General features: G+C 41.6%; 1 protein-coding gene across 2 annotated transcripts in view; it reads left to right on the forward strand.

Annotated features, from left to right (window-relative positions):
- The window catches only part of LRCH1 (leucine rich repeats and calponin homology domain containing 1), a 219731-nt gene extending 194257 nt beyond the window's left edge, over positions 1 to 25474 (forward strand). Inside the window, exons 18-19 of one of the 2 annotated variants that reach the window (XM_068984230.1) lie at positions 4058 to 4135; positions 23122 to 25474. In XM_068984230.1, coding sequence (XP_068840331.1) covers positions 4058 to 4135; positions 23122 to 23232 — 189 coding nt within the window. In that variant the 3' untranslated portion in view covers positions 23233 to 25474. The remainder of the gene's footprint in view (positions 1 to 4057; positions 4136 to 23121) is intronic. The other variant, XM_068984231.1, reaches the window with a different exon arrangement.
- The last annotated feature ends 2247 nt before the right edge of the window (positions 25475 to 27721 follow it).

Here is a 27721-nt window from a genome sequence, read left to right on the forward strand (position 1 = left end):
CTAACTCTTACATAAAACAAACTCCTTTGGGACAGGACTGCTGGTTAAAGACACTGATGGGGGTCACCAGGACCCTGTTCAAATCCTCTCTTTTGGACCCCAAACAACTCGAAAGAGCAGAAAAGGAATAGCGTGTCTGTTCTGTCTTTGTTTGGGGACTTTTTGGCCATGCCGTAGGGCATGCAGGATTTTTAGTTCCCTGACCAGGGATCAAACCCGTGCTCCCTGCCGTGGAAGTGTGGAGCCCTAACTACTGGACTGCCAGAGAATTCCAGGGATAGCATTTCTGAATGAAGCAACATTTTTACTATAAAAAGGGAAACTATTTCAAGTAAATATGTAAATGAGAGAAAATGAACCACTTTCAAATATAAAGCAAATCACGTTAAAGAAATGACTGCTCTGATCGCTAACTTTAAGACTGTAGAGACAGAGATTTATTCCTCACAAGCATTTATTTAAGCAGCGAGAAGTCCTTTTGAAAAACATTTTTTGGTTGGTAGGTTCTCTTCTAATGGAATCTATTATTTTATAATTATTGAGGATTTTAGGATCACTCTAAAAAGATGTAGGTTCTGCGTAAAATATCATTAGTAACCTGTCAGGGCCGAGATTGGTTAGCTGGTCATTAATTCAGTAATTCCTTGACTGCTAGCTGTGCTCAAGGGTCGGTTGGAGATACCAAGGAAACGGAAAAGATCAGAAAGAGTGAGTGAAAAAAATCCTTGTCTCGCTGTTGAGGAGATAAAGCCAGCACTGGAATCTTTTCCCTGTACTTCATGGAGCATGCTACCATCAAGAAGAGAGGAATCAAAGATAAGCTTGTCTTTGAAGCCCACACAGGTTTCACTGGACAAGTAGAGAAAAACTTTTTCTACACTATTGCTGTTAGATGAAGCAGAAGAGTTTAGGGGCTAAGAATGTAGTGTTGGGATTCCAATTCCACATCTTTATGAGCCACATGACTTTGGGAAAGTTATTTAACCTCTCTTGAACTTGATTGGCTCTTCTCTGTCACAGAACTGCTCTCATGAGGATGAAATGAGGTCCCGTACATGATAAACAGGAATGCAAGCCACTGTGATCATTAGTGTTTATGAGCAGATTTGCAAAAGTCAGAGCCCCCAACCTCAAGGCACAGTGTTCATAAAAGGTCACACAAAGAGTGTGTGGAATGAAAGCCTCATGTGAAGCTGCCCACTCTCGACCCCTCAGGGAAAGCATCTCGGTGGCACTATTTGTCTTACTTTCTTTTCTCTTGGCAGCAGGAAAAATAATCCCATTTCAACTCTCAGTTTTCTTTCTATACAGTTAAACATAATTTTTGCTTCCCAAAGACTGACCACATTTTGGCTTCAGAAAACACAGGGGAAAAACAGATCAGTTTGTCTTCTGACTTAAATCTGCTTTATCTGCCTTAGTTTGGACAGTAAATGCTGTCCTGTAACCTAATATGCAAAAGTTTTCAAGTCCAGACAGCTGTAAAGTTTGAACTGTGAACCAAATTCTCATTCAGTGATTTTCCTCAAATTATAAGAAAGAAACTATCATTCTTCAGCTCCCAATTTAAATATACAATTATGGTTTTATAAGGGATGAGACACTGTGAATCATGTATCTATACACATTTGTATATTTTGTCCTTCTTCAGGGGGAAAAACATGCTGCATTCTTTGGTTGTCACTTTTTATCTTTTTGCCAATAAAAAACTTTAAATTGAAAATGTCATGTGAAATAATGCCTGATTAGAGAAAAAGAGATAATGGAGAAATGCAGGAGGAAGATAAATAGTGTCTTATCCCACTCCCACTGTTTACATCTTGGCTTTTATGCTCCTAGCATTCCTTCAACACAGATGTTGTTTTGAACTGTGAGCTTCACATATATACGGTTTAGTAGTTTTAGAAGACATACGGATGGCTAACAAACACATGAAAAGATGCTCAACATCACTCATTATCAGCGAAATGCAAATCAAAACCACAATGAGGTACCACTTCACACCAGTCAGAATGGCTGCGATCCAAAAATCTGCAAGCAATAAATGCTGGAGAGGGTGTGGAGAAAAGGGAACCCTCCTACACTGTTGGTGGGAATGCAAACTAGTACAGCCACTATGGGGAACAGTGTGGAGATTCCTTAAAAAATTGCAAATAGAACTACCTTATGACCCAGCAATCCCACTGCTGGGCATACACACCGAGGAAACCAGAATTGAAAGAGACACATGTACCCCAATGTTCATCGCAGCACTGTTTATAATAGCCAGGACATGGAAGCAACCTAGATGTCCATCAGCAGATGAATGGATAAGAAAGCTGTGGTACATATACACAATGGAGTATTACTCAGCCGTTAAAAAGAATTCATTTGAATCAGTTCTGATGAGATGGATGAAACTGGAGCTGATTATACAGAGTGAAGTAAGCCAGAAAGAAAAACACCAATACAGTATACTAACACATATATATGGAATTTAGAAAGATGGCAATGATGACCCTGTATGCAAGACAGGAAAAAAGACACAGCTGTGTATAACGGACTTTTGAACTCAGAGGGAGAGGGAGAGGGTGGGATGATTTGGGAGAATGGCATTCTATCATGTATACTATCATGTAAGAATTGAATCGCCAGTCTATGTCTGACGCAGGATACAGCATGCTTGGGGCTGGTGCATGGGGATGACCCACAGAGATGTTATGGGGAGGGAGGTGGGAGGGGGGTTCATGTTTGGGAACACATGTAAGAATTAAAGATTTTTAAATTAAAAAATAATAATAATTAAAAGAAAAAATTTATGGAAACCTAAGTATCTCCCTGAATCATTAAAATTCCTCGTAACCATGTATTTTAACAACTGTAAAATATTTTGTGCCTCGTCACTCAGTCATGTCTGACTCTTTGCAATTTCCAACCTCATGGACTGTAGATCCCCAGGCTCCTCTGTCCATGGGGATTCTCCAGGCAAGAATACTGGAGTGGGTTACCAAGCCCTCCTCCAGGGGATCTTCCCAACCCAGGGATCAAACCCAGGTATCCTGCATTGCGGATGGATTCTTTAGTTTTCCTTTTTAGAAATGTTTCTGAATCTAGTCCGCTTCTTAGAAATTCTTCACTGGGCATCTTGAGCCCCCGCTGACCAGACCCAGCTGTGCTGTAGCCGTAGAACCTGCGTCTGCCTCTTCTGCGCCTTCACGCTCCACTCCCGTGTTTGCACAAGCTGCTCATTCTAACCTAGAAGGCTGCTCCCCACGGTGCCTCTAAATTTAGCCTTCTAATAAAACCCATTGCTTTGGGGAGAAAGACAGTCATTAGCCTGGTGAATCAACCCTTAATATAGAAATATATTTGCTCATGGGAAAAGGTGATGTTTATGGTGTGCTTTTGAAGAAGGCAGTGGCAACCCACTCCAGTACTCTTGCCTGGAAAATCCCATGTATGGAGGAGCCTGGTGGGCTGCAGTCCATGGGGTCTCGAAGAGTCAGACACGACTGAGCGACTTCACTTTCACTTTTCACTTTCATGCATTGGAGAAGGAAATGGCATCCCACTCCAGCGTTCTTGCCTGGAGAATCCCAGGGACAGGGGAGCCTGGTGGGCTGCCGTCTATGGGGTTGCACAGAGTCGGATACGACTGAAGCGACTTAGCAGCAGCATGGTGTGCTTTTAAGTAAACTAAAGCAGGTTACACAACAGTATGATCTTATAAAAATAGTGTGTGTGTGTATCCACACATATACATTCACATACATGTGCAGAAATTTTGCACATGTATGCAAATATGCTGAAATTCTACATATAAACACATATCTGTGTGTGTACACACCTGTTAGATCACACATGTACATACACAGTGTCTAGAAAAATATAATCCATATATTAACAGCTGTTCAGGTAGATGTTCCTGGATAATTATTTTATTGTCTTCTATTTGTTTATGTATTATTTTTCTCCAATAAACATGTATTACTTGTGCCACTTAGAAAGCTTAAAATTTAACCTGTTATTTCAATTATTCCTCTTAATAACTAATTACTTTTGAATGTTGCATTTATAGCCTAAACTTAGCATGGCCAAATGCAGAAGAAACGTGGAGAACTTTTTGGAAGCATGCCGAAAATTAGGAGTACCAGAGGTAACATCAAACTTAGTTCCAATAACTATGTTTTAGTAACGGTTTTATTTAATATATGTTTCAACCCACTAGGTATACTTCTTTGTCCATCCTTTTTTGTGTCCGTCTTTCTTGAGGAATGATATGAATAAGTTATAAAATTTTAGTTTAAATTACTCTATTGCGGTGAAATAAAAATGGCTTAAAATGGTATGGTCAATTGGGGAAAAGGGGAACATTAAGGTTTTGAAATAAATGAGAAATTCCAAACTTAAAAAACGATTAGTCAGCATGATTCTCCACTCAGAGAGCAGCAGTGGCTGAAGCTTCAGGGAGCCTTCTGTGAGGTTACATAGGGTAGAATTTTGGAGATGGTGTTTTTCCTTATCCAGAGTTCTTAAGCAGAGCAGATCTGTAGTTGACTTTTCACACTTTTGGGGAATGTGGATCAAAAGAATCAGCATTAATTGAAAATATTATAATTATTCTTATTATCATTAATCATTACCATTAATAATAGAAGTGTTTGCATATTGTTTTATAGTTTATTAACTGTTGCACTTATGTTTTCCCCTTTAGTCCACTAAAGGAACATAAAATGATTTCTTAGGGAGATAAAAGCCAGTCCACTCAATTTGGGTGTAATTTGACAGACTTTTCATCATTGTGATAAACAGAAATGGGCAGAAATTACATTTCTTAAATGTTCCAGGATAAAGTAACTACAAATGCTATCATGAGAGAATGTTTTTGAGCATGTGAAGGAATCATATTTTCATGTAATTCTACTCAGAGACAACAGTTAGCTATTGGAATTAGGGCTTTTTTCCCTCTTCCTCCCTTCTTTCCTTCCTGTTTTTCAACTTGGTGAGGTTTGAAGGTGAGGGTTAGCAGTGGGCTTCTAATCTTACTTGAGGAAAAAGGGAAAAATTTTAAAGCATCTTTAAATCAAAACTGTATCAATTAAAAGAAGCTTGCAAATTCATTTTTAAAAAGAGTATAATCTTTATATAATGTACTAAATGCCTTTATGATCTATCCAGAGGTCTTTCAGCAATGTTAATCTGTGTGTCTATATTGTATGTGTATATTTTACTATTGCACATACATTCCTGGCTACAAATGTTTGTGAAATTCTCATACATGTACCTCTTTTAATAATTTGATTCCATCATGGGTTAATAAGATTTCCCATGTGTGAATCAAAATTATCATACCAAGTTTCAGACTGTAAATTATTCGTGTCTGTACTCAAAAGCACTGATGAGTTATCACCTAATTCCTTGTGATATTTTAAAACTCATCAGCATTTTCTTGGCTTACAGTGATACAAAATGAAATGGGAATGCCCTTAACTATTTATTGTGGGTAAAGGTTGGTAATTATGGTTTCCTTTTTAAGTGAGGAAAAGGAAATTAGCATCAAAATGCAGAGAAAATTTTATCATAATTTCTGAATTATGCCGCTAGCACTAACAGGCAGCTGATAATTCCTGAGATGATTGAACTGCAAGGAGTAAATCATCTTTTTTTTTGCCAGTATTTCACTTAACTATGCTTAGTAAGAAATACATCATTAAGGTTATTTTTGAAATTTTTTTTTAAGATTTGAGATGATTTTCAAGTTCACATGGTGTATGTGTGTATGTGATTGTGTGTACATCTATCTGCATCCATCCTGATGGATAATCCAACAGAATTTTACTGGTAACTGGAGTTATAATACATTAAGTTCATTGCTACGAGCAACAGTCTGTTGACTGGCTAGCAGTTGTACTTCTTTAATAAGATATGTTAAAGGGAGGGTGGAATATTCTGATGGAAACCAGAAATTGCCAATTGGAGAGAGCAACTGGCACATCTTCTGTACACAGAAAGGAACATGTTTTCATCTCTTGGAACGAATGAGGAATAAATTATTGGAAATATGGAAATGTTTTTGTCTAGTAATATGATACTAAGTTGGGGGAGGGTTGGAATGACTCCGTCCCTCTTAGATAAGGATCCTTCCTCCACTACTTAAGGTGGCTGATGAACTGCAGTGTGTATGTGGCACACTGCAATTCAGGATTTATAGTGAAAAGGAAATTATATCCCAAACCTAGTTGCAGAAATTTCCCCTTGCAATCAGGTGTTTTAAAAGGCTGGTACTTAAGAGCAGAGGGCCTTTAACATTACGTTTTCTTTTTGGTTTCAAACTTAATACTTGGGTAAGAAAATATTCACTGATTTCCCAGTAGCTTAATGAATTGCTCCTAATGTACAAGCTTGTCCTCTCTTCTCCATTCATAGCTTATCTACATAAACATACCGAGAAGTCACAGAGATCGGGAATTCTGTATTTTTTAAGCTAATCTAATTGACAATGATAAACCATCCTGTAGAGACTGAAAAGCCACAGCTGTGCTCTAGCCTGAGTTTGTTGCCCTCTGTAATAGAGTTACAATTTGAAACTACAAACCAGAGTCAGGGGCGGCAGCTTATTCACTTTTATTAGGTTTATCTGGATGGAATGTGGTTGTTAAGTTAAAACTATTGCACATAAAGCAATACAGTGGGAAGAAAACCATTTTTAAGTTGTTCCAGTTGTTATAGTTTATTATATTTTCTTTAGAAGTCTCCAGGGACACAGTCCCAGGTATCTGCCTCGGGGTTGGTCAAGGTTTATGGAGCATTTTATTGTGTGTTCAGTGGAGTGGCTTACTTATAAATGTGGCTTCTTCAGATGAGCTGCATTCAGAATTGCAGACAGTGTAAGCAGCCTAGTATCTCTGCAGAAGGTTAAAGTATGTAGCAGATGTGTATGGTGACCCTGCTGCTGCTGCTGCTGCTAGGTCACTTCAGTCGTGTCTGACTCTGTGCAGCCCCATAGACGGCAGCCCACCAGGCTCCCCCGTCCCTGGGATTCTCCAGGCAAGAACACTGGTGACTCTAGACAGACGTCTAGTGATGTTTGGATTAGGCTGGACCTATACATTTCCTAGTCTAGGGCACAGTTAGGATTTGGCACAATTGATGCCAATGATAGGAGTTGACATCACAGAAAGTAGTTGGTTTGGAGTTCGGGAGAAATTCTGTTAGGGTTACACCTGGCACATTTGCCATCTCTGAGGGATTCTGGGATGAGGTAGAGGTTTGCTAATGAGAATGCCAAGGAAAGATCCTTAAAAACAAATTGGAAATGGCCCTCCCTGGCAAGTTTCTTTCCTGCTGGCAGAGTTAATATTTCTTCCGGTAGTTATTTCAGTCTGGGTCACTTCCTGCTTCCCTGTGCCTTAGGTTTTTGTTTTTGATTTTGTTTTCTTCTGTTTGGGGCCAATTCCCCAACCAAAGGGACAGCACCTGGAAGGCAAGGCATGAGTGTGAGTGTGGAGGGTCTGTGAGCAGAGGGAGGCACTCTCGGGGTTTGGGATAAATTAGCCACCCCTGTGTCGTTGACTGGTTATGTGCCCAGGGTGAGCCTGTGGCAGCCTAGAGCCGTTAAAGCCATTCGCTGAGAACTTTTGACACCTGCCTCATCTTCTTGAGTGCTCACTGTTGAGAATTAGAAGTATTTTATTAACCTACAATGAAGAAAATGAGGTCCAGAGAGGTTACACAGTTTCCTAACCTCACATTTGCAGCTGGGAAGCAGCAGAGCTGGCTTTTGAACCCAGGTCTGTCGGGTTGAAAAGCATCAAGCGCCTGCCTTCTTTCTGGCTTACGTGGAGGGTCCCTTTGATGGAGTTCCCTGCTCTGCAGACTGCAGGTGTTGGACTTAAGCGATAGATTAAGCCACGTTCTCCAGAGCCCTGGATTCTTTTTAAGGCCCCACCTGGGAGGCGAGGAAAGCCACTTGGGGAGGTCACGGATCATCACTGCTGCCTTGCTTCAGCTACAGCAGTTTCTCCCTTGCTTGTGGCACATACTCACTTTCCAGTTAAGAGTTCCTTTGGGGGACAAGTGTTCTATTGCTAATTATAGTTTGAAAATCACTGAACCCTTAAGGTTTCTTTTAGCCAATAATCCATGGATGCTCTGCAGCCCCATGATTTCAGAATTGTTCCAGTTGCTTTCTGCCATCAGCTGCTCAGCTGCAGGAAAATTATCTCATGGAAATCTGGGAATTGGGAGATTTTGCTGGCTCTGTCCCAAAGACACCAGTAATGTTGATGCCAGTCAGACTGTGTGCTGTGTCTGACCTCTGGTGCAAGTGTTAACTTGATCTCGAACACAGGCTTACCCTTGGTGGGCTTCCAAGTTCTTCAGAATATACTCTCAATCACCAAAAATCTGACTTCAATTAAGCCTCCAGGTCATGAGGCATTTTGTGAACATATTGAGGCTTTCTTTGCCTTTTCTGAGTCATCTTGGTCATTCCTGGTCTCTGACCTTGATGTGGAGAATTCACAGTTGGCTACTGGAGGGTTCCCAAGTTTATCCAAACTTAGGGCTATTTTAGGACTCTTACTAGTCTCAGGTCAAGAGAAATCTCTCATTTAGCATCAAAAGTACTAGAAAATATTTTTTTTCTTACCAGGAATATTTCACCTTGATTTTTTTTTGGGGGGGGGGTGGTGGTTGGAGAGGGAGACACTGAAATCTTTATCTGGAGAGAGATCCCGTGGTCTCTTTGTCTGAGGGAAACAAGCCTTGTCTTTTTCTGAAAGATAGTGCCCTAGTCTCTCAGCCTGCTGGGAAGCACCCATGTCTGTGTCTGAAGAGAGAAACGGTGGTCTTTCTCTGAGAAAGGTCCCTTAAGTCTCTGAATGAGGGGAGACGCTCTGGTCTTTCCTGGGAGAAGTCTGAGGGAGAGACACCCTGGCCTTTTCTCTGGGGAAAGCTACCCAGGTCTTTGTGGGGAGATGCCTTGGTCTTTCCTCTGGAGGAAGTTGCCTAGGACTCTGACTGAGAGGAGATGGCCTGGTTTTTCTGTGGGAGAAGTCACTCAGGTCTCTGAGGGGAGGCGCCCTGGTCTTTCCTAAAGAAGTTGCTCAGGTCTCTGTCTGAGGGGAGATGCCCTAGTTTTTCTCTGGGAGAAATTTCCCAGGTCTCCCTATGAGGAGAGATGCCTTGGTATTTCTCTGAGAGAAGTCACTTAGTTCTCTCTCTGAGGGGAGACACCCTGGTCTTTCTCTGGTAGACGTCATCCAACTCATTGTCTGAAGGGAGAAGCATCCTGGTCTTTCTCTGGTGGAAACCACATGGGTCTCTCTCTGAGGGGGACAGCCTGATCTTTCTCTGGGAGAAGTCACCCAGCTCTCTGTCTGAGGGGAGATGCCCTGGTTTTTTCTCTGAAAGGAGTCACTTAGGTCTCTGATTAAACAGAGAAGTTCTGGTCTTTCCTGGGAGAAGTCGTTCAAGTCTTTGACTGAGGGGAGAAGCCTTGGTCTTTCTCTGGGAAAAGTCGCTCAGGTCCCTGAGGGGAGAAGGCCTGGTCTTTCTCCGGGAGAAGTTGCTCAGGTGTCTCTGTGAGCGGAGTTACCCTGGCTTTCCTTATGGAAGGAGTGCTTGGGTTTCTGAGGGGAGCCACCCTGGTCTTTCTCTGTGAGAAATCACTTAGGACTCTGAATGAGGGGAGAAGCCCTGGTCATTCCTGGGAGAAGTCACCCAGGCGTCTCTCTGAGTGGAGACACCCTGGTTTTTCTCTGGGAGAAGTTGCTTAGGTCTCTGAGGGGAGGCTCCCTGGTCATTCCTGGGAGAAATCACCCGACTCTCTGTCCAGGGGAGATGCCCTGGTTTTTCTCTGAGAGAAGTCACCCAGGCCTCTACGTGAGGGGAGATGCCCTGCTCTTTTTTTCTGGAAAGAGTCCCTCAGGTCTCTGAGGGGAGATACCCCGGTCTTTCCCTGGGAGAAGTCCCTCAGGTCTCTGACTGAGGGGAGATGCCCTAGTTTTACTGGGAGAAGTCTTCCAGGTCTCTGACTGAGGGGAGACAGCCTGGTCTTTCTTAGAAGTTGCTCAGGTCTCTGACTGAGGGGAGACACCCTGGTCTTTCTCTGGGACAAGCTGCTTGGGTCTCTGACAAGCGGAAAAGCCCTGGCCATTCCTAGGAGAAGTCGCCCAACTCACTGTATGAGGGGAGATGCCCTGGCCTTTTTCTGAGAGAAGTCTCTCAGGTGTCTGAGTGGAGACGTCCTGTTTTTGTTTTTTTTTTTTAATTGAAGGAGTGCTTGGGTCTCTGACTGAGTTGGAGACACCCTGGTCTTTCTCTGGGAGAAGTTGCTCAGGTCTCTGTTTGAGGGGAGAAGCCCTGGTCTTTTTCTGAGAAATCACTCACATTTCTTCTGAGCAAAGAAAACTTATTCTTTCTCTGGGTCAAGACACTCAGATCTCTGACTGAAAGGAGATGCCCTGTTCTTTTTCCAAGAGAAATAGCTCAAGTCTCAGTCTGAGGGGAGAAACCCTGTTTTCTCCTGGGAAAGAACAGGTCTCTGTCAGGTGTCTGTCCAAGGTGAGACTCCCTGGTCTTTCTTGAGAGAAGTTGCCAGATTTTCTGAGGGGATTGCCCTGGTCTTTTTCTGAGAGGAGTTGCCCAGGTTTCTGTCTGAGGAAGGAACCCTTGGTCCTGTTGAGAATGGACATGTTGTTTTCTGTCTCTCCAATTTAAATGAGAAACCTTGGCCTCCAACCTCTTTGTGGACCAAGGTCCTTCATTTAACAGACTTGCTCTCTTTAGAGGAAGAAGGAACTTGGAATTAAATGCACCTAGCTGCCTAGCGCTTCCTATTCATTACTAACTCCAGGGAGGAAATAGGGAAGAGTATTAGGGCAGCAACTCCATGTACTATACAGGGCCTCTGCCTGCCTGGGCAGCACAGAGGCCAGCGGTCCTTGCTGGACTGTGGGAGGGGAATGTTTTCATTCCATGTCCACAGGGCAAGTCACTTGGTGTCAGTCCTATGCATCAGCCAGATGAGTTAAAAATAAAATCCTAAAATATACTGAGAAGCTAATGATGACTGTGTTGATACAAATGGAATTATGATTGAGTCTTCTTGTCAGTACTTTTCATATTTGTATTTTTTTACTTTTATATGAGGTATTATTTTTGAAAATAATTGTAAAACCTTTCCTACTTTACACCTGTTTTGAGGGTTTAGGACACTATACATATAAAACATCTGAAATTTTTAATTGAAACACGTTTGATACATTGACGTTACCTTTTTTGTTTGTTTTAATCTTAAAATAGGAGATATGAGTTCCTTTGCCTCTTTGAGCCCGATGCCTCTTTTCTTCCCCAAATCAATGACTTCAGTATCAATTTAAATCCTAACTAATAAACACTTTGGAGGGGTGGTGAGATTCTTATTATAAGCTTTATGTTTATATTTGCATTGATTATCTCTGAGGTTGGATAACCAGAGGTGCAGGCCCCTGATTATATACCTGATTATATTAAAATCAGTTTTTAAATTCATAATTTATTAAATAAAGCTAATCTCTAGCTTAGAAAACCAGTCATCCCTTAATAGTTAGTAGGTGTTTATCACCGTTCATGTAAGAATCCTCTCCCACTGGGTGTCTCCTGATGGCAGAACAAAGTCTGGTCAGTGGTCTGACAGCCTTTCAGATGTACATGGTTGAAAATAAATATTTTATTCCAAAAGCTTAAAATTACATTTCTAGATAAATTATCATACCAATATTAGAGTTACTCTCTAAGTGCATAAAATTGGTGATTAGTTCTCATATCTGGGGAAAACTCTGGAAACCTTTTCCTAATTCACTCTGCCAAATTATACCTTGTCAATTAAGACTTTAAATTTTCAGAATAACCATCAATGTTCCTGTGCTATGATATTTTAGATTCAAAGTACTTTGTATTAATAAGTGTACTGCCTTTAAAATTAAATGTAAATAAACAATATATTCTAAATTTCTTAGGATTTAGTCTGTTACACTCAGAATGCCTGTAAATTAAACCTTTTGCCAGATCCATCTACATATCTGTTTATATCTGTAGTATTTTGGGGAACCTGAATTAATCTTTAATAGTAATTTTAGCTACACACATGTTGCCTTGTATCAGAATCAGTTAACCTCTAGTAATGGTGATTTCTGTTCACTATAATGGAAATTAGTATTTGCATTTGCCTCTGGGGACTCTTGAGTGTATTAACTATGTTTTTCAAACACCTTGCAATACTTACTAGTGCTCTGTAAATATATGGTGGAATTTGGCCTCTTTAAATTTCCTTCTCTTTTAGTGTTTTCTGATTTTAATTATAAGAAAAAATAAAGCATAATCTGTAAGTCCCTCTTATTAAAACTGAAATTGGGGAAGCACAAGGGTTGGAAAACTCCCAGGTTCTCCTGGCAATTTCAGCCCTGGTTCCCGTCATGGCATCCTTGAGGGACTGATTTGATGGCTGTGAGCTGTGTGACTTGGGTGGAAGCAGAGGGGCCTGTCAGCCAATCTTAGACCCATGCCTTTTTCTTCAGAGATTGTGATTTAATTTAAACCACCCGCCACAGATTGGCTAAAAACAGCTCTACCCATCATATCTAAATAAAACCCAGAATCTGTGGCATCATGAAAATTATTTCCAGAATGAGAAGAATGGTCTTTGTTGCCCACCCATGTGAGAAGTGTACTGTTGGATAAATACACTGGAAACCATAGACGATCTGAGTTCTTTGATGGAGATGCAGGGAAGCAGACCAGACATTTTCCATAGGGTTCTGGGAAATGTATTGAAATACATAGTGGAGATATATACTGCTTTTACCCATGGAAATACCACTTTTGTGACAGTCACATTTCAATGTGCATATGCCTTCTGTCTTATGTTCGTTTTGTTCAGAGTTCACTGATTAAGCACAACGTTGCAATAGAAAATTGTTATTGCAATAGGAAGCTACTTCTCCTAGATGTTTCCCCAACTGTTAATTCTTGACTCCATCACTGTCCTAGTGAAATACATTCTATTAGTAGCCTGGTGGTTCAGATGGTAAAGAATCTGCCTGCAATGCGGGAGACCTGGGTTCAATCCCTGGGTCAGGAAGATCCCCTGGAGAAGGGAATGGCAACACACTCCAGTGTTCTTGTCTGGAGAATCCCATGGACAAAGGAGCCTGGCGAGCTACAGTCCATGGGGTTGCAAAGAGTCAGACATGACTGAGCAAGTAACACACATACAGTAGCTGTTTTAATTCTTGAGAAAATAGCAGTGGTGACTTGATTCCTCCTAATGCACTGAGAAAAGATGCATGATCCGAACAGATGTAACATAATTTGTTAATTTCCTTAAACGTCTTTTGTTGAGAGTATCTCTACCTTCATAAATTAAGATTGGGAGGCTTATAATCTTATTCAACCCATTTACACTGAGTTTGCCTCCTTATCAGGGGGCATCAAGCTAACTTCAGAATATATGAGAAAGACATAGTCTTTTAGAAACATCTTTCAGTTGCTCTGTGATTTGCCTCTGCTTAGCAGTGATGCTAAAACAGAGGGCAATGTTGTTGCAAAGTATATCATAAAATATATATTATATATATATTTAAATGCTTTGCCTAATTTGGACATAAAGCTGCATTTATGAAATATATTACAAATATTTTCAAATAATTTTCTTTTTCAGTTTGGAAACAAAACCAGAACTTTGGTTTCATACCAACATATCAATTATAATTTTTAAGTTGAAACTGTGGTCAGGAATTCAGGGTATCAGAAAACCATTTTTTTTTCTTGAGAGCAGTAGGCATCCAGAGGTCAACTCAAGACTCAGCACTTAATTTTTGCGTTTAGTTGAGAAAGGAAGAGTTCTGCCTCCTTGCATGGTGACTGTCACGTAGACAAAACCTGAAGGTTTGTGCCCCAACCATACCTGTTTAGTGGTGAAGAAATTTATATAATAATGCTATGCAGGAATGTACTGTTATTTAACTGCAGATCTAAGAAGCTCTGCTAGACTTTTGGTTTATGTCAGTAGCAAAAATGTGAAATTTAATGTACTTCTGAGGCACATGTAGGGATATAATTAGAACTAGCAATGCCCAGAGTTTATCAGTAATTCTAAAAGAAAAACAAATTAGGTGCATTCATTACCTTTCAGAGAGAAATACTTTATATTCAGTCTTCATAGACCAGGATAAAAAATGCATTAAGAGAATGGTGAAGAAAGGGCTTAAATTTTAAAGTTTATATTTTTCCCTTTAGTAAGGTGAAGGCCTAAATGTGTCCCAGGTGAAAAGCTCTTATTTTAATGCCATTGTTGACTTATGAGAACACTTGAATATTAAAACTCTTTGAATACCAGAATGACATATCAATTACAGAACATTCTATTCCTCATTAGCAAGATTGGGGGTAAAGAATTTCTTTGTCCTATTTGCATAGAAGTCCTTGGGTATGCTGCTTTTCTTTTGTAATTAAAAAAAAAAAAAAAACCTTTAGTGAAACGGTTTTTACCTGCTTGAAATAAGGGGTTACTCTTGCCATTTGCTAGTTAAGTAAAAACGTGTGCTTCTTTCCAGCCATTGTTCTGTGTATTTTTAATTGTATGCACTGTCTCTTTCTGTTCTGATGGCTGCCCTCGGAATAGGCTGACCTCTGCTCTCCGTATGACATCCTGCAGTTGGATTTTCGTCACATTCGAAAGACTGTTGACACTCTGCTGGCACTTGGGGAGAAACCCCCACAACCAACTTCTGCCCTCCGCTCCAGGGACCTTATAAGCTTCTGTCTTGTCCATATTCTCTTTATAGTGCTGATCTATATCACTTACCGCTGGAATGCTCCGCCTCCGTAACGCCTGCATGTGCATCCTTACGCTCTGGTCTGTCCCCTGCTCTGTGACAGGGTCCTTCCTCCCTCTGAGCCTTGGCCTTGCAAACTTCCATCCCTGTCATCTCTTCAGTAATCTCAAGTTTTGAAGCTGAACGTTTATACATCAGATTTTCCAGAAGCACAAACTTTATAGACTGCGGTTCGCATTAAATAATTTCACTTGCTGAGAGACAGTGAGGACTCGGTGTACCCACACCGTGTGTTTCCTTGTCCATGTAGTGCCAGCAGCAGTGCTATGCAGGGCCTCTTCTCTCTCCCAGTGGGCTTTGCTGCCCTGGGTAGAGCGGAAGAAGTTTCCAGAACAGGAGCAAAGGGGATTTAGCGTATGAAAATCTTCCCATTGGGTCAGTATTGAAGCTGAATCCTAATTCGGGATTGGGCAGTTGAGCTGTAGAGGGGCTGCCTTGCTAAGAAGACAGAAAGCAAGCATTTGGGGTCCAATTTGGTCTATAAAAATCTTTAATAATAACCACTGTTGACCAGGTTGAAAATTACCATCTGGAAAATGACTGCTTTGCTGGCTGTCCACTTGGCTTCCTCCCTGCTTCCTGCAGCGGGAGCTGTAAAGGGCATCAGGGAGGGTGACCGTCCACTTCCACCCTGAGAGAGCCCCTCTGCCCTGCTGCATGAGAGCTGTGCTGAAGGGAGAAGGGGGCTCACACTGTCAGAGTGCCCCCTGGAGGATCCACTGCACACCACTCTTTCTGTATATTTTTACTTATTCCTTGTTTGGTCTACTCTGAGGCTCTTAGAAAGGATTTTCCAGAAGGGATTTCTATTTTTAAATAATATGATGGGTCATTTTGCTTTTTTTTTTTTTTTGCTACATCACATCGTAACTTCAAGTCTAGAATGTGATGGATTTGACAGTATTTATTTCCAAATAAAGCCATGAGTCATGGAATATTCTTGGTCCTGGGGCTTGGGTTACTATGGTAGGAGCCAATGAGATTGCTTTTATTTTAGAAGAATGTAGTTTCTCCAGTGACTTGAAATTTCCATTTAACCTTTGATTTCCAGTGACATTAGCAAGTTACTTCTATATTTAATAAACTTAGATTATATGTTAATTATTATATCTGCTTTCAGAAGAATGTTATCAGTTTGTAATTAAAGAAAAGGGCATTGTGATCTTATCTAGACCAAGATATTCCTGGTTTGGGGATGTCATTTTATAATACGAGAAGGCCCTGCTCCAAGGTGAAGACAGACTCCCCAGTGCTTCAATTTACGTCCGGCTGCCAAATATCTTTTCTTAGGTTGGGTGGAGGGGGAGAATGGAGTTCACTTCCTCAAGATAAATTTCTGAATTTACTCAGATAGAAGCAGTATTTATAGATGGCTACTAAGAAGATAATTTTATTTTTCTGAACATTTCCATGAATCTAGGGGAACTTGAGAATGTGGAAAACTGACATAGTTAGAAGAATATATTTTATGAAGATGCTTTGTTGGTAAGTCAGATCAGATTTTCTAACAGGAGACAGTCTTTACATGGTAATATCTTGAGTTAACTGAGCCTTTCCCTCCTGACTTTGTGTTGATTGGTGAAATACGGGGTGTGTGGAAGTTGTCTTATTCACATCGGTTGTGTAATAAGTAACCTGCAGATGTACTGAATTGCCTTTGGTGCTGTCTTGTACTCATTAACTTGTAACACAATAAAATCCCTTTGTACAATGTCTAACGAGCACCATGAGCCATAAGTTGTTAATAAACACATTTTGGGTGATAAATCCAAGTTTTTAATCAGCCCATCAATACATTAATTTGTGCACCCCCAGAGTTACACTCAGCACGTAATGTCCAGCTCTGCAGTGCGTTGAGACTTCCCTTCCACGGTCATAGCTCTTTGGTTTTTTTCTTCTTAATTAGGGTGGGGGCACAGAGGAAGAAGAGAGATGACTTATTGGGTGGCCACCTGAAAGAAAATTCTGTCAATAAAACCTAGCACAATCCCATGAGAGCAGATTTAATTTTCGACACTGACCTGACATCATTCTTTGGCTGCGTTCCTATTTCAGTTCTGGCTTCCGAAGTAGTTTTTTGGAGGCACTTTCATTTCTTGTGTCCTTAATGCATCTGTACCCTAATGTGCTGCTCCTTTGGGGATCTGTTGGATGGTATTTTTTTTTTTTTCATCAAATAGTCTGGTAACAAGCAGAACACAATTAATTTAGCCCTCTAGGCAAAACTTGGAATGAACTCTCTTGCCCATTACTGTTCATTTTTATTCAGAATATTATTAAACCTCCCCGTGGTTCTTCCCCCAGGTACCCACGCACCAGCTCACATGCTAGCATGGTGCCTGCCACTGCCATATAACTAGGGATACTTGGTCAACCCACTTGTTATCTGAGAGGTGGTTGGGGATTTAGTTGTGATTTATATATGCATACTAAATCTTCCTTTCACAAGAAAGACTTGTATTTTTTTTAGTTATTTCCTTCTAATACCTGATAAAAACGATCAAGTATTTATTTACACATTCTTTTGAAATAGATCTACTTGAAATAGAAACTTCTCTTTCTCCAGTTCTTCCAGTCGGTGGCAACTTGCCACTCAGTGTCGGGATTTCCAAAATCTGTGACACTAAGTGAGTTCTATCAGTTCGTCCTACTTATGGATTTGTGTTTCCTAGGTAGCTCACTGCCCTTGGGAAGAAACACCTAAAAACGGTGCTGATGAAAGGGCCCCACAGAACTCAAAAACAAAACCACTGAGTAGGATTTTCATCACTGAGTAGATAAGTAAAGGCACTCACAAATAAAGGCCAATTATTTGTGAGTAAGAAATTAAATTTAGTGTTATGGTGGCCAGGGTTATGTCTCTCAATTCCATGCTGGTCTCTATTATAAGGAGAAAGGATGTTTTACCTACAGGGTAAATGTAATGGACAGTAAATTAAAATTTTATGATTTTGAAAATGGTTCTGGATCAGGTAAAAAAATATTTTAACGGGATTTTATTTCAGGAGATTTAAGTTTTTTAAAACATGTATTGAATTTGTGCAATACTGTTTCTGTTTTATGTTTGGGTTTTTGGGCCACGGGGCATGTGGGCTTTTAAAATTTGGCTTCAGATTTTGAAATTAGTTCTCAATAAATAATCAGGTATATAGAATGTTTGCTTTTTCCCTTCAGACTATCAGGATCCCGTTCTGTGGCTTTTTCTCTGGATTTTGTTTGCGATTGTGTTCATTCATTCACTCTTCAAATATTGAATAAAGATTGTGCAGCACCCCACCTTGGCAATAAAAAGGTTAACCATGACACGTGACTTTGTCTTCAAAAAAACTTACATTCTAGACTAGGAGTTGGCGAACTTTTTCTATAAAATGCCAGTAAATATTTTAGGCTGTGTGGGCTAAACCCTATCTTTAGGACTCCCCGGCTCAGCTGCTGTAGTATGAAAGCTGCCGCAGATGACGCATAAATGTGTCTCAGTAAAACTTTATTTACAAAAACAGACCACGGGCTGGACTGGCTTACAGGTTTTTGGACCCTATATAGTGGACTTAGTGGACAACTGAAGAGGAATTCGATGGATAAGTTTCTGTGATAGGTCAGGTACAGGATTCTGTATGTGAAACACATAGATGAGGGGGACTGACCCTGATGAGAGTGTGTGGTCTTTGAAGCCTTTCTAGAACCATGAAATTTACACTGAAGCCTTAAAGATGTGTAGGAATAGCCAGGTGAAGGGGGTATGGTTTAGAAGCGTGAGAGAAGGGGTGGATATGTATAGAAAACAAACATTCTAGACAGTAGCTGGGCTGGAAAACAGAGAACCAAATGAAAAGTTGACAAGAAATTCTCTCGGTCTAGAAGCGGTTGACATGATCTGTGTTTCACATCGGAGGAAGCAGCCCCTCCGAGTTCTCACATGGCAGAGCAGGAACTGAGGTTCTCTTAGCCATGCAGACAGTTTCAAGGTTCAATCATTTAGTGCCAAGACTTTACGTTTTAGCAACAGACTGAACCACATGAAATGTGCTGCCTGGGTGACTTCATTTTGTCTAGTGGGTGGCCTGGCAGGAGGCAGCGTGCTTCTTGGGGAGCATAAGAAACTAGAGAAAGAGGAGAGCCAGGTAGGGACAGCGATCCGCCTGCTCCCACGAGGCATTTTCTGCGAGAACAAGACGTCTGTCGCTCACTACAAAGGAAACTAAGTGAGCTAACCAGCAGAGCTAATGCCTTTCCTGTGTTGAGTGTTCTCTCATGCCCACCTGATGCTGAATTTGGTGCGACTTACCTAGAGAGAACTCCAAGGGGCCAGGGGCCGTTTCCTGTCTCCTGGACACAGATGGAACATACTCATTTCTCAGTCAAGGACCTTGGGGGAAGCAACATGATGTCGTGGAAGGGGCCGCTTCTGTAAGATGAGACACGAGTTCAAATCCTACTTTACCTACTGTGTGACTGTAGCCAAGTTAAGCTCTCTACATCTCCGTTTTCTCCTCTGTAAAGCAGAATATTCTGTTTATTGGATTGGCCAAAAAGTTCATTCAGATTTTTCCATATGCTGTTACAGAAAAACCCAATACCTCGCAGAGTTGTCAAAAAGAGGAAAGTAAAAAAGCAACGTAAATCTATAGCATTGGGACCAGACCTATAGGAGGTACCCCAGAAGTCTTGCAGAGTTGGAGGTGAATCTTTATGGCTCACCTGCCTTTTTCAGCCCTACTTGTTGTGGCTCAGAAGAGGGATGGGTGAAGGGATAAGAGTGAATAATTGTTTCACGATTGGACAAACAATGCAAAGGATAGGATGAGTTCTTCAGAGTATTTGCATGCAGGATACTACTTTCTGATTCTGCTCTGTGCTTTGAAAAGAAACAGCAAAGGAGAGCAGTCTGCTACTACATTCTCAATGGAAGCCGCTTACCTCCTCTAACAAGGAGATTTTTGTGCATTTAAACCCAGTGTAAATGTTCACCTCTCACTCTTTTAAGTTTATTACACAGGTTAAGGTGAAATCATTTCCCATCCAGCTATAAATTCACAGCAGTTCCTTCCCATCACAACGTCTACAGGGATTCTCTCCCTGTGGGATACGCAGTGATAGGACTGGTGTGACCGAAATGGCCTTCTGGCCACCCTTGAAGCGCCTCCGTATTTCTGGCAGACTCGTCCTGTCAACCAGCACCTCAGGTTGTGATTCACGTCAGAGATACCCTCCTAGTCCTGTAACAGAATAACTACAACTTCTGATTGTTTTTATTAGGTTTCTATGATCTGATGCTTGTCTTCCTAGGTACCTCCAACCCCATAATGTAATCGGAGGGCACCTCAGGGATTCTTAGAAAGTCTAAATGAAAAGAGAAAGCCAGAAAGGATGCAAGGGGTACCTTTTATATCTTCTGTTTGCTCCTTGTCACCAGCTGCAAGGGTGGAAGGGAGAATCTTGAACTCTATGGGAGGACTTTGAGCTCACTTGGTGTGTGACAACTCCAGTGTCCTGTCAGCAGGCAGCCAAGGCCTCATATCTTCCCATCCTGTTTCCCTGGAGCCCCAGCCCTTCCCAAGCATGACTTCTATCTTGGAAACTCAACTCTGCAGACACTGGAGCCATCACTCATCAGTGGGACTGGGCAGTCACTGATGGAGACATACAGCTCAAGCAGGACTCAGGACAGCCCTGTTGAAGCCATGTTGCACACAGAGGTTAGGCTTTGTCCAACTATTAGTTGTAGAATTCAAGAATATTTGCTGCTAAACATAGGTGAACACTGAGGATAAGATGCAAAATATCTTGTTCAAAATGCCTTGGGCAAATCCCTTGTTTTTAAACTTCTATTCATGTTCCTTCCTCAGTGCTCTATTGATTTCTTAGTGTTTTTTTGCAATGATTTGTTGAGCTTATGTGCCAATATAATCCCTTTGTAATTTGATACAGCTGATTTTTGTAGTTTGTTTATCTTTTAATTGAGTGTTTGTTTTTTGATACACAGGAGCTTTACACTTTCAGGTGATCAGTTGTTTTTATCTTTTGTGATTTGGATATCACATTTTCATCCCCATCTGCTTTTCAGAGAAAATATTAAATACATACCTATATTTGATTGGAAGGAGTGTTAGGGGATTTTTTTTTTTAACTCTTCAATTCATCTCAAATTGTTCTTGGCATCTGGTATAAAGTGAAGATTTCTTTTTTTCCCAAGGAATTCCTTGCACCAGGAGCTTAACCATAATTTGTAGGCATTTATAATTTCCTACTTGGATTCTGTGGAAACCGTGAGAATGAGGAAAATACATTCCTGTCCCTGTGGTATTAGTCTTAGCAATGCAATGAGATTCACAAGCCATGGCAAACAGGTGTTGGGCGCACACTGGCCTCAGGCTGTGGCGCAAGGAGGAATCCACTGTGGCCTAGGGCCCAGTTCATAACTTGGACAGAACCTCCTATTCTTTCTCAAGTTGACATTTGGCTACTAAGTTGGCGAGCAGCATAAGCTTGCCTCTCCACCAAACACAACATTGATGACAAGATAATCCTATTTGATACACACCAGCCGCTTGAAATAACTGTTCAAATTGTGTTTTAAAGAATCAGCTGTTTTATATTGACAGATAGCCATTACTTAAAGCCCGGAGTCAGAGTTTGAGACACTCTGAAGTTTACTGTAAGTTGGGGAAGTGAGAGGGATGGGGGATGCTAAGACCGCGAGATTAGAATCTACAGACATTTCGAGGTTGTGGAACAGCTTCTTGCATGTGTCTTTTAAAGATCTTTTTTAAGAGCAGAAAGCCTGTACTTGGGATAACTTAACGGAGATTCCTGCATTGAGGCAACAGGAAGATCTGGTTCCTCCAGGAAAAGTCACGTGAAAGGAAGCATTTCTGACCAGTGACCCCAGTTGGCTTCAAGTTAAACACTGTATCCACCACCTGGGGCTTAATACAGCTTTCATTTCAACTCTTCTTAAAAACAGTGGCCACTGAGAAAGGAAAAAAAACCCCAATAATATGCATATATTAACGCATATATGTGAAGTACAGATGGGTGGTACAGATGGACCTATTAATTGCAGGGCAGGAATAGAGACGTAGGCAGGGAGAAGGGACATGGACACTGCATGGAAGGGAAGGGTGGGATGAACTGGGAGATTAGGGTTGACATAGAAACACTACCATGTGTGAAATAGCGAGTGCGAGTCTGCCGTACAGCACGAGGAGCTCTGCTTGGTGCTCTGTGATGACCTAGAAGGGTGGGAGGGAGGGGCTATATACACAGACATGCGGCAGATTCACTCTGTTGTACAGCAGAAATTAACACAACACTGTAATGCAATGATACTCCAGTTTGGAAAAAAAAGTGGTTACTGGACTGTGGAGAACACACCATTTTCGGGTACATGAGAGGGAGTGTTTGCTGTGGAGTCATTTCCCCGTCAGGCAGACAGTCTCTGGAAGGAGATTCCCTTGTATGGTATTAGCCCAGGGTCAAACGACAGAAGTATAAAAGTATTTTGTCTTTGCTCTTTTGTAAACCGTCAGTTGAGCATGCAGGGTGCTACACACAGGGAGTGAGTCGCCTTGATTATCTTCCTTGAGTAGGATGTGCTGGACATTTCCCAAGAGCAAAAATACAGCGTGAGAAAGTAGCAGGACATTTGTGTCTTTGACAGTTTTATAAAAGAGTCTTAAAAGGGAGGCTATTAAAGGCTGTGGTTAAAATTACTTATTTATAAGGCTGTTTGCAAACTGTGAGAAAGGATGCCTCCATTCCAGAGATCATGGGAAATAAAATGAACTAACTCAAGATTAATGGCCAGTTTAAAAAAAGATTTGTAAAGGTTTATGGTCAGTAGAACCTTGTGTGGTCTGTATAAATGAGTATTCAAGTTCCCTTAAAATGTGTGAGAGGCTGTCTGCAACTTTGCTTTGTAAGAGTATAAGCTAATATGTTTCTGGTGGGTGGTTTTCAACTGTAAGTAGCTCAGTTATTTAGTGTCAAAGATTTTTTTTTTTTAACGTTTAGATCTTTTGCACATTTCAGGATGCCTGGAAGTCTTTCTAGAGCAACCCTCACTTGTGGAAAAAAATCATTGTTTTCTTTGCCAACACAGAAAAGGTCTTTGTAATGGGTTGAAAGCTAGGGAGAGAGCAGTCTGAGGTGATCAAATAGGCAGATGACAGAGCTCGACTTAACTCCTATCAGTGGTGTCTCAAGGTTTTATCATGAGATTCCAGTCATCTAAAAATCAATGCTTTGTTCTTCTTCCTTTTAGGAAAAACTGTGTCTACCCCATCACATCCTTGAAGAGAAAGGCCTGGTCAAAGTGGGCATTACTGTTCAAGCATTGCTAGACGTAACTGTAACGAAGGCTCTGTTCACATGAGAACAACTCCCTCCTTTGGGTCCCGCTTGTCTGGTCAGAGACCCTGGACTGTGCTCTCAGCACCTGTCCCCCCCACCTCCCCCTCCCTGCTCGTCAGTTCCCCAACTCAAGTTGAATTGACGGAAGAACATGAAAGATTTCCTACCTTTTGTAACTGACTCCGACATTAAGGTGAGACAGATAATTACCTAAAACCCATGAGGGAGCTGGTTGTGAAGAACAGAGCAGCACATCAATGCCTTCTACAGCCTCCTTCATCCCTTCCATGCTCACCCACAGCCATTACCAAGACACCAAGCACAACCGTTTTGCAGCAAGATGCATTTGTTTTTATTAAAACCAAACACATTGTGTATTTCGTGGGGGAGGGGGGGGTGGAGGGAATGAAACTCAATCAGGTTTTTCGCCACCAAATTTTTCAAGAAGTTTCTTGAGACCATTGCCTTTAAAAAAAAACAACTATTTTCGACATACAAAATATTTATATAAATATTATTTATTAGTGAGTTGTTATTCATCCTTTGGATGCAAATTGTAAACTAGGAAACTATTTTATTACTGCTTTTTTGTGGTTAAACACTTTATTTTAATATTATAAATATTGAGTTATTTTCTATCCTCTTTGGTGTGCAAGTAGTTCTAGGTCTCCATAGTCATGTTTTCTGATGTATATGACTCAAAAAAAAATTTAAGCAAAAAAAGCAGGTGCTTCTGTGACAAGAACTGCTTTCTGGGGAGCCATTATTTACACTTTGGTTTATGGAACATTGGTCTTATTTATATGTCTGCATTCCATCCAGCTTCCTACATTCCAGCAGCCCTGTTGTCCCTTGATATAATGAACTGACTGAAATCAAGAGAGCACCCCAAAGTTATTTGTAAATAGCTGTGATGGAAAAAAAGACATATTAAACTTGAATATTAAAATGTGAACAGTTCTTTTTTTGGGTTCATACTTATTTTGCTATGCACAAAACATTCACGTTTTAACACAAAGAAGTAACGAGTGTTGGCCCTGTGTCTTGTTGTGTAATTTTGCACTGTAACCTGGGGAAAAGTCTAGCACCAAAGGTAGGTAATAAGAAAGTGGTGTAGGAGAGTGGAGAGGAGAAAAAGATGATTCTGTAACCAAAAAGTTTTTTAAGGGCAGCTTCGTTGAAAAGTGATCAAGAAATAACTTGAGATACAGAGGACCTAGGTCAGGAAACCAGCACTTTCTACAGCTGCCCATTTTAAAAGAGGCAACAATTCTGAGATGTAGACGTGCTTATTTTATTGCAGCTTAGCTGGTGGCTTTTAAAGTAGCCCATAAAACACTGTAAGACTCGTGATGTCTGGTGTGAAACCACAGAAGTGAGTCAGTGAATTGGTGGGGCAGATGGATGCGGCACCAAGGTGGGCACAGGAGAAGGTGAAGTAAGTAGTATTTGTGAGCCTGAAGGGCCCAGGAGGGAGCAGGTTCAAACAAAACAATGACTTGAGAAAACCCAGCGAAGGAGAGGGATCCGTGTTGGTCTGAGGGAGTCACGTAAGACTTCACAGACACACAGCCTATTTTAGGCAGTTACAAGCGTGTGCACTCACCCTGCAGGTACAGATTTCCCAGGAATTTGTCTTTCCAAGTCTTGTGAATGCTGACTGCATCTTTGCCTCTGTCAAAAGCCATTGTTGAGTTTTTAGAGCAGCAGCAGCCACAAGTTATAAGACAGATGTGAACACAAAGAGACCAGGAGGACAGTATGCGTTGAACACAGACTTACATCAGCCAATGCCAGGGCTGCCCTCCCGTCTGGGCAAGTGGGAAGGGGACGCTGAAAACAGTCGTTTGGATTGGCAGCTAGTGGTTACTTCCTGTCAAATGTACTGTGCACTTTAACCTAATTGAAAATATATTTTAATGTTTTCCTGTACTGCACAAATACCTGTTTTGTCAAATAGCGTAACGATGTAAAAAAAAAAGAAAACACTTGGAACAAAGAGCGTATTCAGTGTTAGCCACAGTCAAAGGTTGATGATAGAAATAGGAATTCAGATGACTGCACCTTGATGGGCATTGAGAATGCAGGGTCCTGAAATATTTTTTTTAACATGTATATATGGCAATATGAAATTCTGTAATCCTTGTTTTGAAAGATTTTTTTTTCAGAATTAAAATATTTCTTTTGATACTAATTTTCAGTATTTTCTTGCAGTTGGCTGTATAATATGAATGACTTCAATATTTTGTAAAATGCTTCTTTTTTTCTTCAGAATGGAATCCTTTGTGTGGCTGAGATGTCTTCAAGATCTTTGTCCATTGCTTATATGTGCAATAAGATGTGCATGGCTGGCTGACAGTGCCCTAAGTAGACAGAATATGTGCAGTGCAAATATCCTTCCTTTTATGACTTAACAGCCATTAAAACTTTGAATCTGTACAGACCATCTTCTGATTGACTTACCCATCAGATACAGAAAAAAAAAGTCATACGTAGAGTGTCACTGATGAAACAGATTGTAGCAATCATCTAGTGTATTTATATGTTTTTATGTTATGTATTGTGAAATATAATATGCATATATAGGATAGGACAGTTTTTACTCAAACTAAGATCTCCCCCGGAACCCACAGAACGTACCGCACTCAAAAGCGGAGTTGCTATGATTGGGAGGGGTTGGTGAGGGAGGGCAGTTGGGGTCCATGGTACATCAGCCCTCTCCACTTGCCCCTTGGCTAGTGGCCCCAGAAGCGTCCCTGAGGAAATCTGGAGGTTCTGTGGTGCTTGCTGTGAAATCCTGGGGTCTGGTCCTCCCAACTGTCTACTGAGGAATCCGACCCTCAGGGAGTGCAGTGGCTTCCTGATTACACCTCCCGTGAGTCCAGGTCGGTGTTACCATTTCCCCCACACGTTCAGCCTGGAGAAGAGCAGCTGTTTTGAGGGATTCAAGGGAAAACAGGGACAGATCATTTCTGCTTTCTTGCCCCAACCCACACACAAGAGCCGAGACCCCAGCCTGAGCAGGGATGACTGGGACCATATCTACCGAGTCAGGAAGAGCTATGCCCGGCCTGTGAGGCTCTTGACTGGAAGTGCTGCAACTGTACCCAAAGCTGAGCCATCTTGGTCCCCTGCACATTACAGGAGTCCAGTGCTTTGCAGGTGCTTTGCATTGTAAGTTGACTGGAATGACTGGGAATGTGTGAAGGACAAGGGGAAGGATGGAAGTGAGAGCACTGGGGGGAGCCTGGCAGGGCATGTTTGCATTAGGGTCACCCATGCAGTTCAGCCACATGGCACTGACCGCAGCTGGGGACTGTCCCAGAGACTGAATTCTAGTCACCTGCTGTATCTGAGCATTTCCTGGTTTCCTTTGGGGTGAGATTAGGGCAGCAGTGACACCAGTGGGACTGGTTATCTAATCTTCTGTCTTCCACTGGAGGTCAGCTAGCAGAGATCAGGTCCCGTTGGCTGTGGGTAAGGCAGGATTCCCCTCTAAAGAGCTCTCTGTACTTCCCACACTCACATGCTAATGGGCCACCTAAATGGCCAGAATTTATGGAGTGGTTCCTGTGAGTCCAGTGTTTTTTCTGAACTTTCAGTTCAGTCGCTCAGTCGTGTCCAACTCTTTGCGACCCCATGGTCAGCACCCCAGGCCTCCCTGTCCGTCACCAACTCCCAGAGTTTACTCAAACTGATGTCTATTGAGTCGGTGATGCCATCCAGCCATCTCATCCTCTGTCTTCCCCATCTCCTCCCACCTTCAATCTTTCCCAGCATCAGGGGCTTTTCCACATCAGGTGGCCAAAGTATTGGAGGTTCAGCTTCAGCATCAGTCCTTTCAATGAATATTCAGGACTGATCTCCTTTAGGATGGACTGGTTGGATCTCCTTGTAGTCCAACAGACTCTCAAGAGTCTTCTCCAACACCACAGTTCAAAAGCATTAATTCTTCGGCATTCAGCTTTCTTTATAGTCCATTCTCACATCCGTACATGACCACTGGAAAAACCATAGCTTTGGCTAGACAGACCTTTGTTGGTAAAGGTCCTGAACTATAAAGGTTCTGAACTATAAGCTCCATTAAAACATGACTGCTTGTCTATTTGGTTCTCTGCTGGTTCTCCATTGCCCAGTACATTGCTTATCGTGCAGTAGGCATTGGAGAGATGTCAGTCAGGAGAATCAATGAATTTTACATATATTATCTCAAAATCTCTCACCAAGAGGCAATCAGGAAGGGACTTGCAGTAGACACCCGTGGTGCAATGAAAGTTGCTCAGTTGTGTCCGACTCTTTGCGACCCCATGGGATCTATGGTCCATGGAATTCTCCAGGCCAGAATGCTGGAGTGGGTGGCCTTCTCCAGGGATCTTCCCAACCCAGGGATTGAACCCAGGTCTCCCGCACTGCAGGTAGATTCTTTACCAGATGAGCCACAAAGGAAGCCCAAGAAGAATGGAGTGATTAGGCTATCCCTTCCCCAGCGGATCTTTACAACCCAGGAATTG

Source organism: Capricornis sumatraensis, chromosome 12, assembly GCF_032405125.1.
Source record: "Capricornis sumatraensis isolate serow.1 chromosome 12, serow.2, whole genome shotgun sequence".
NCBI classification, from domain to species: Eukaryota; Metazoa; Chordata; class Mammalia; order Artiodactyla; family Bovidae; genus Capricornis; species Capricornis sumatraensis.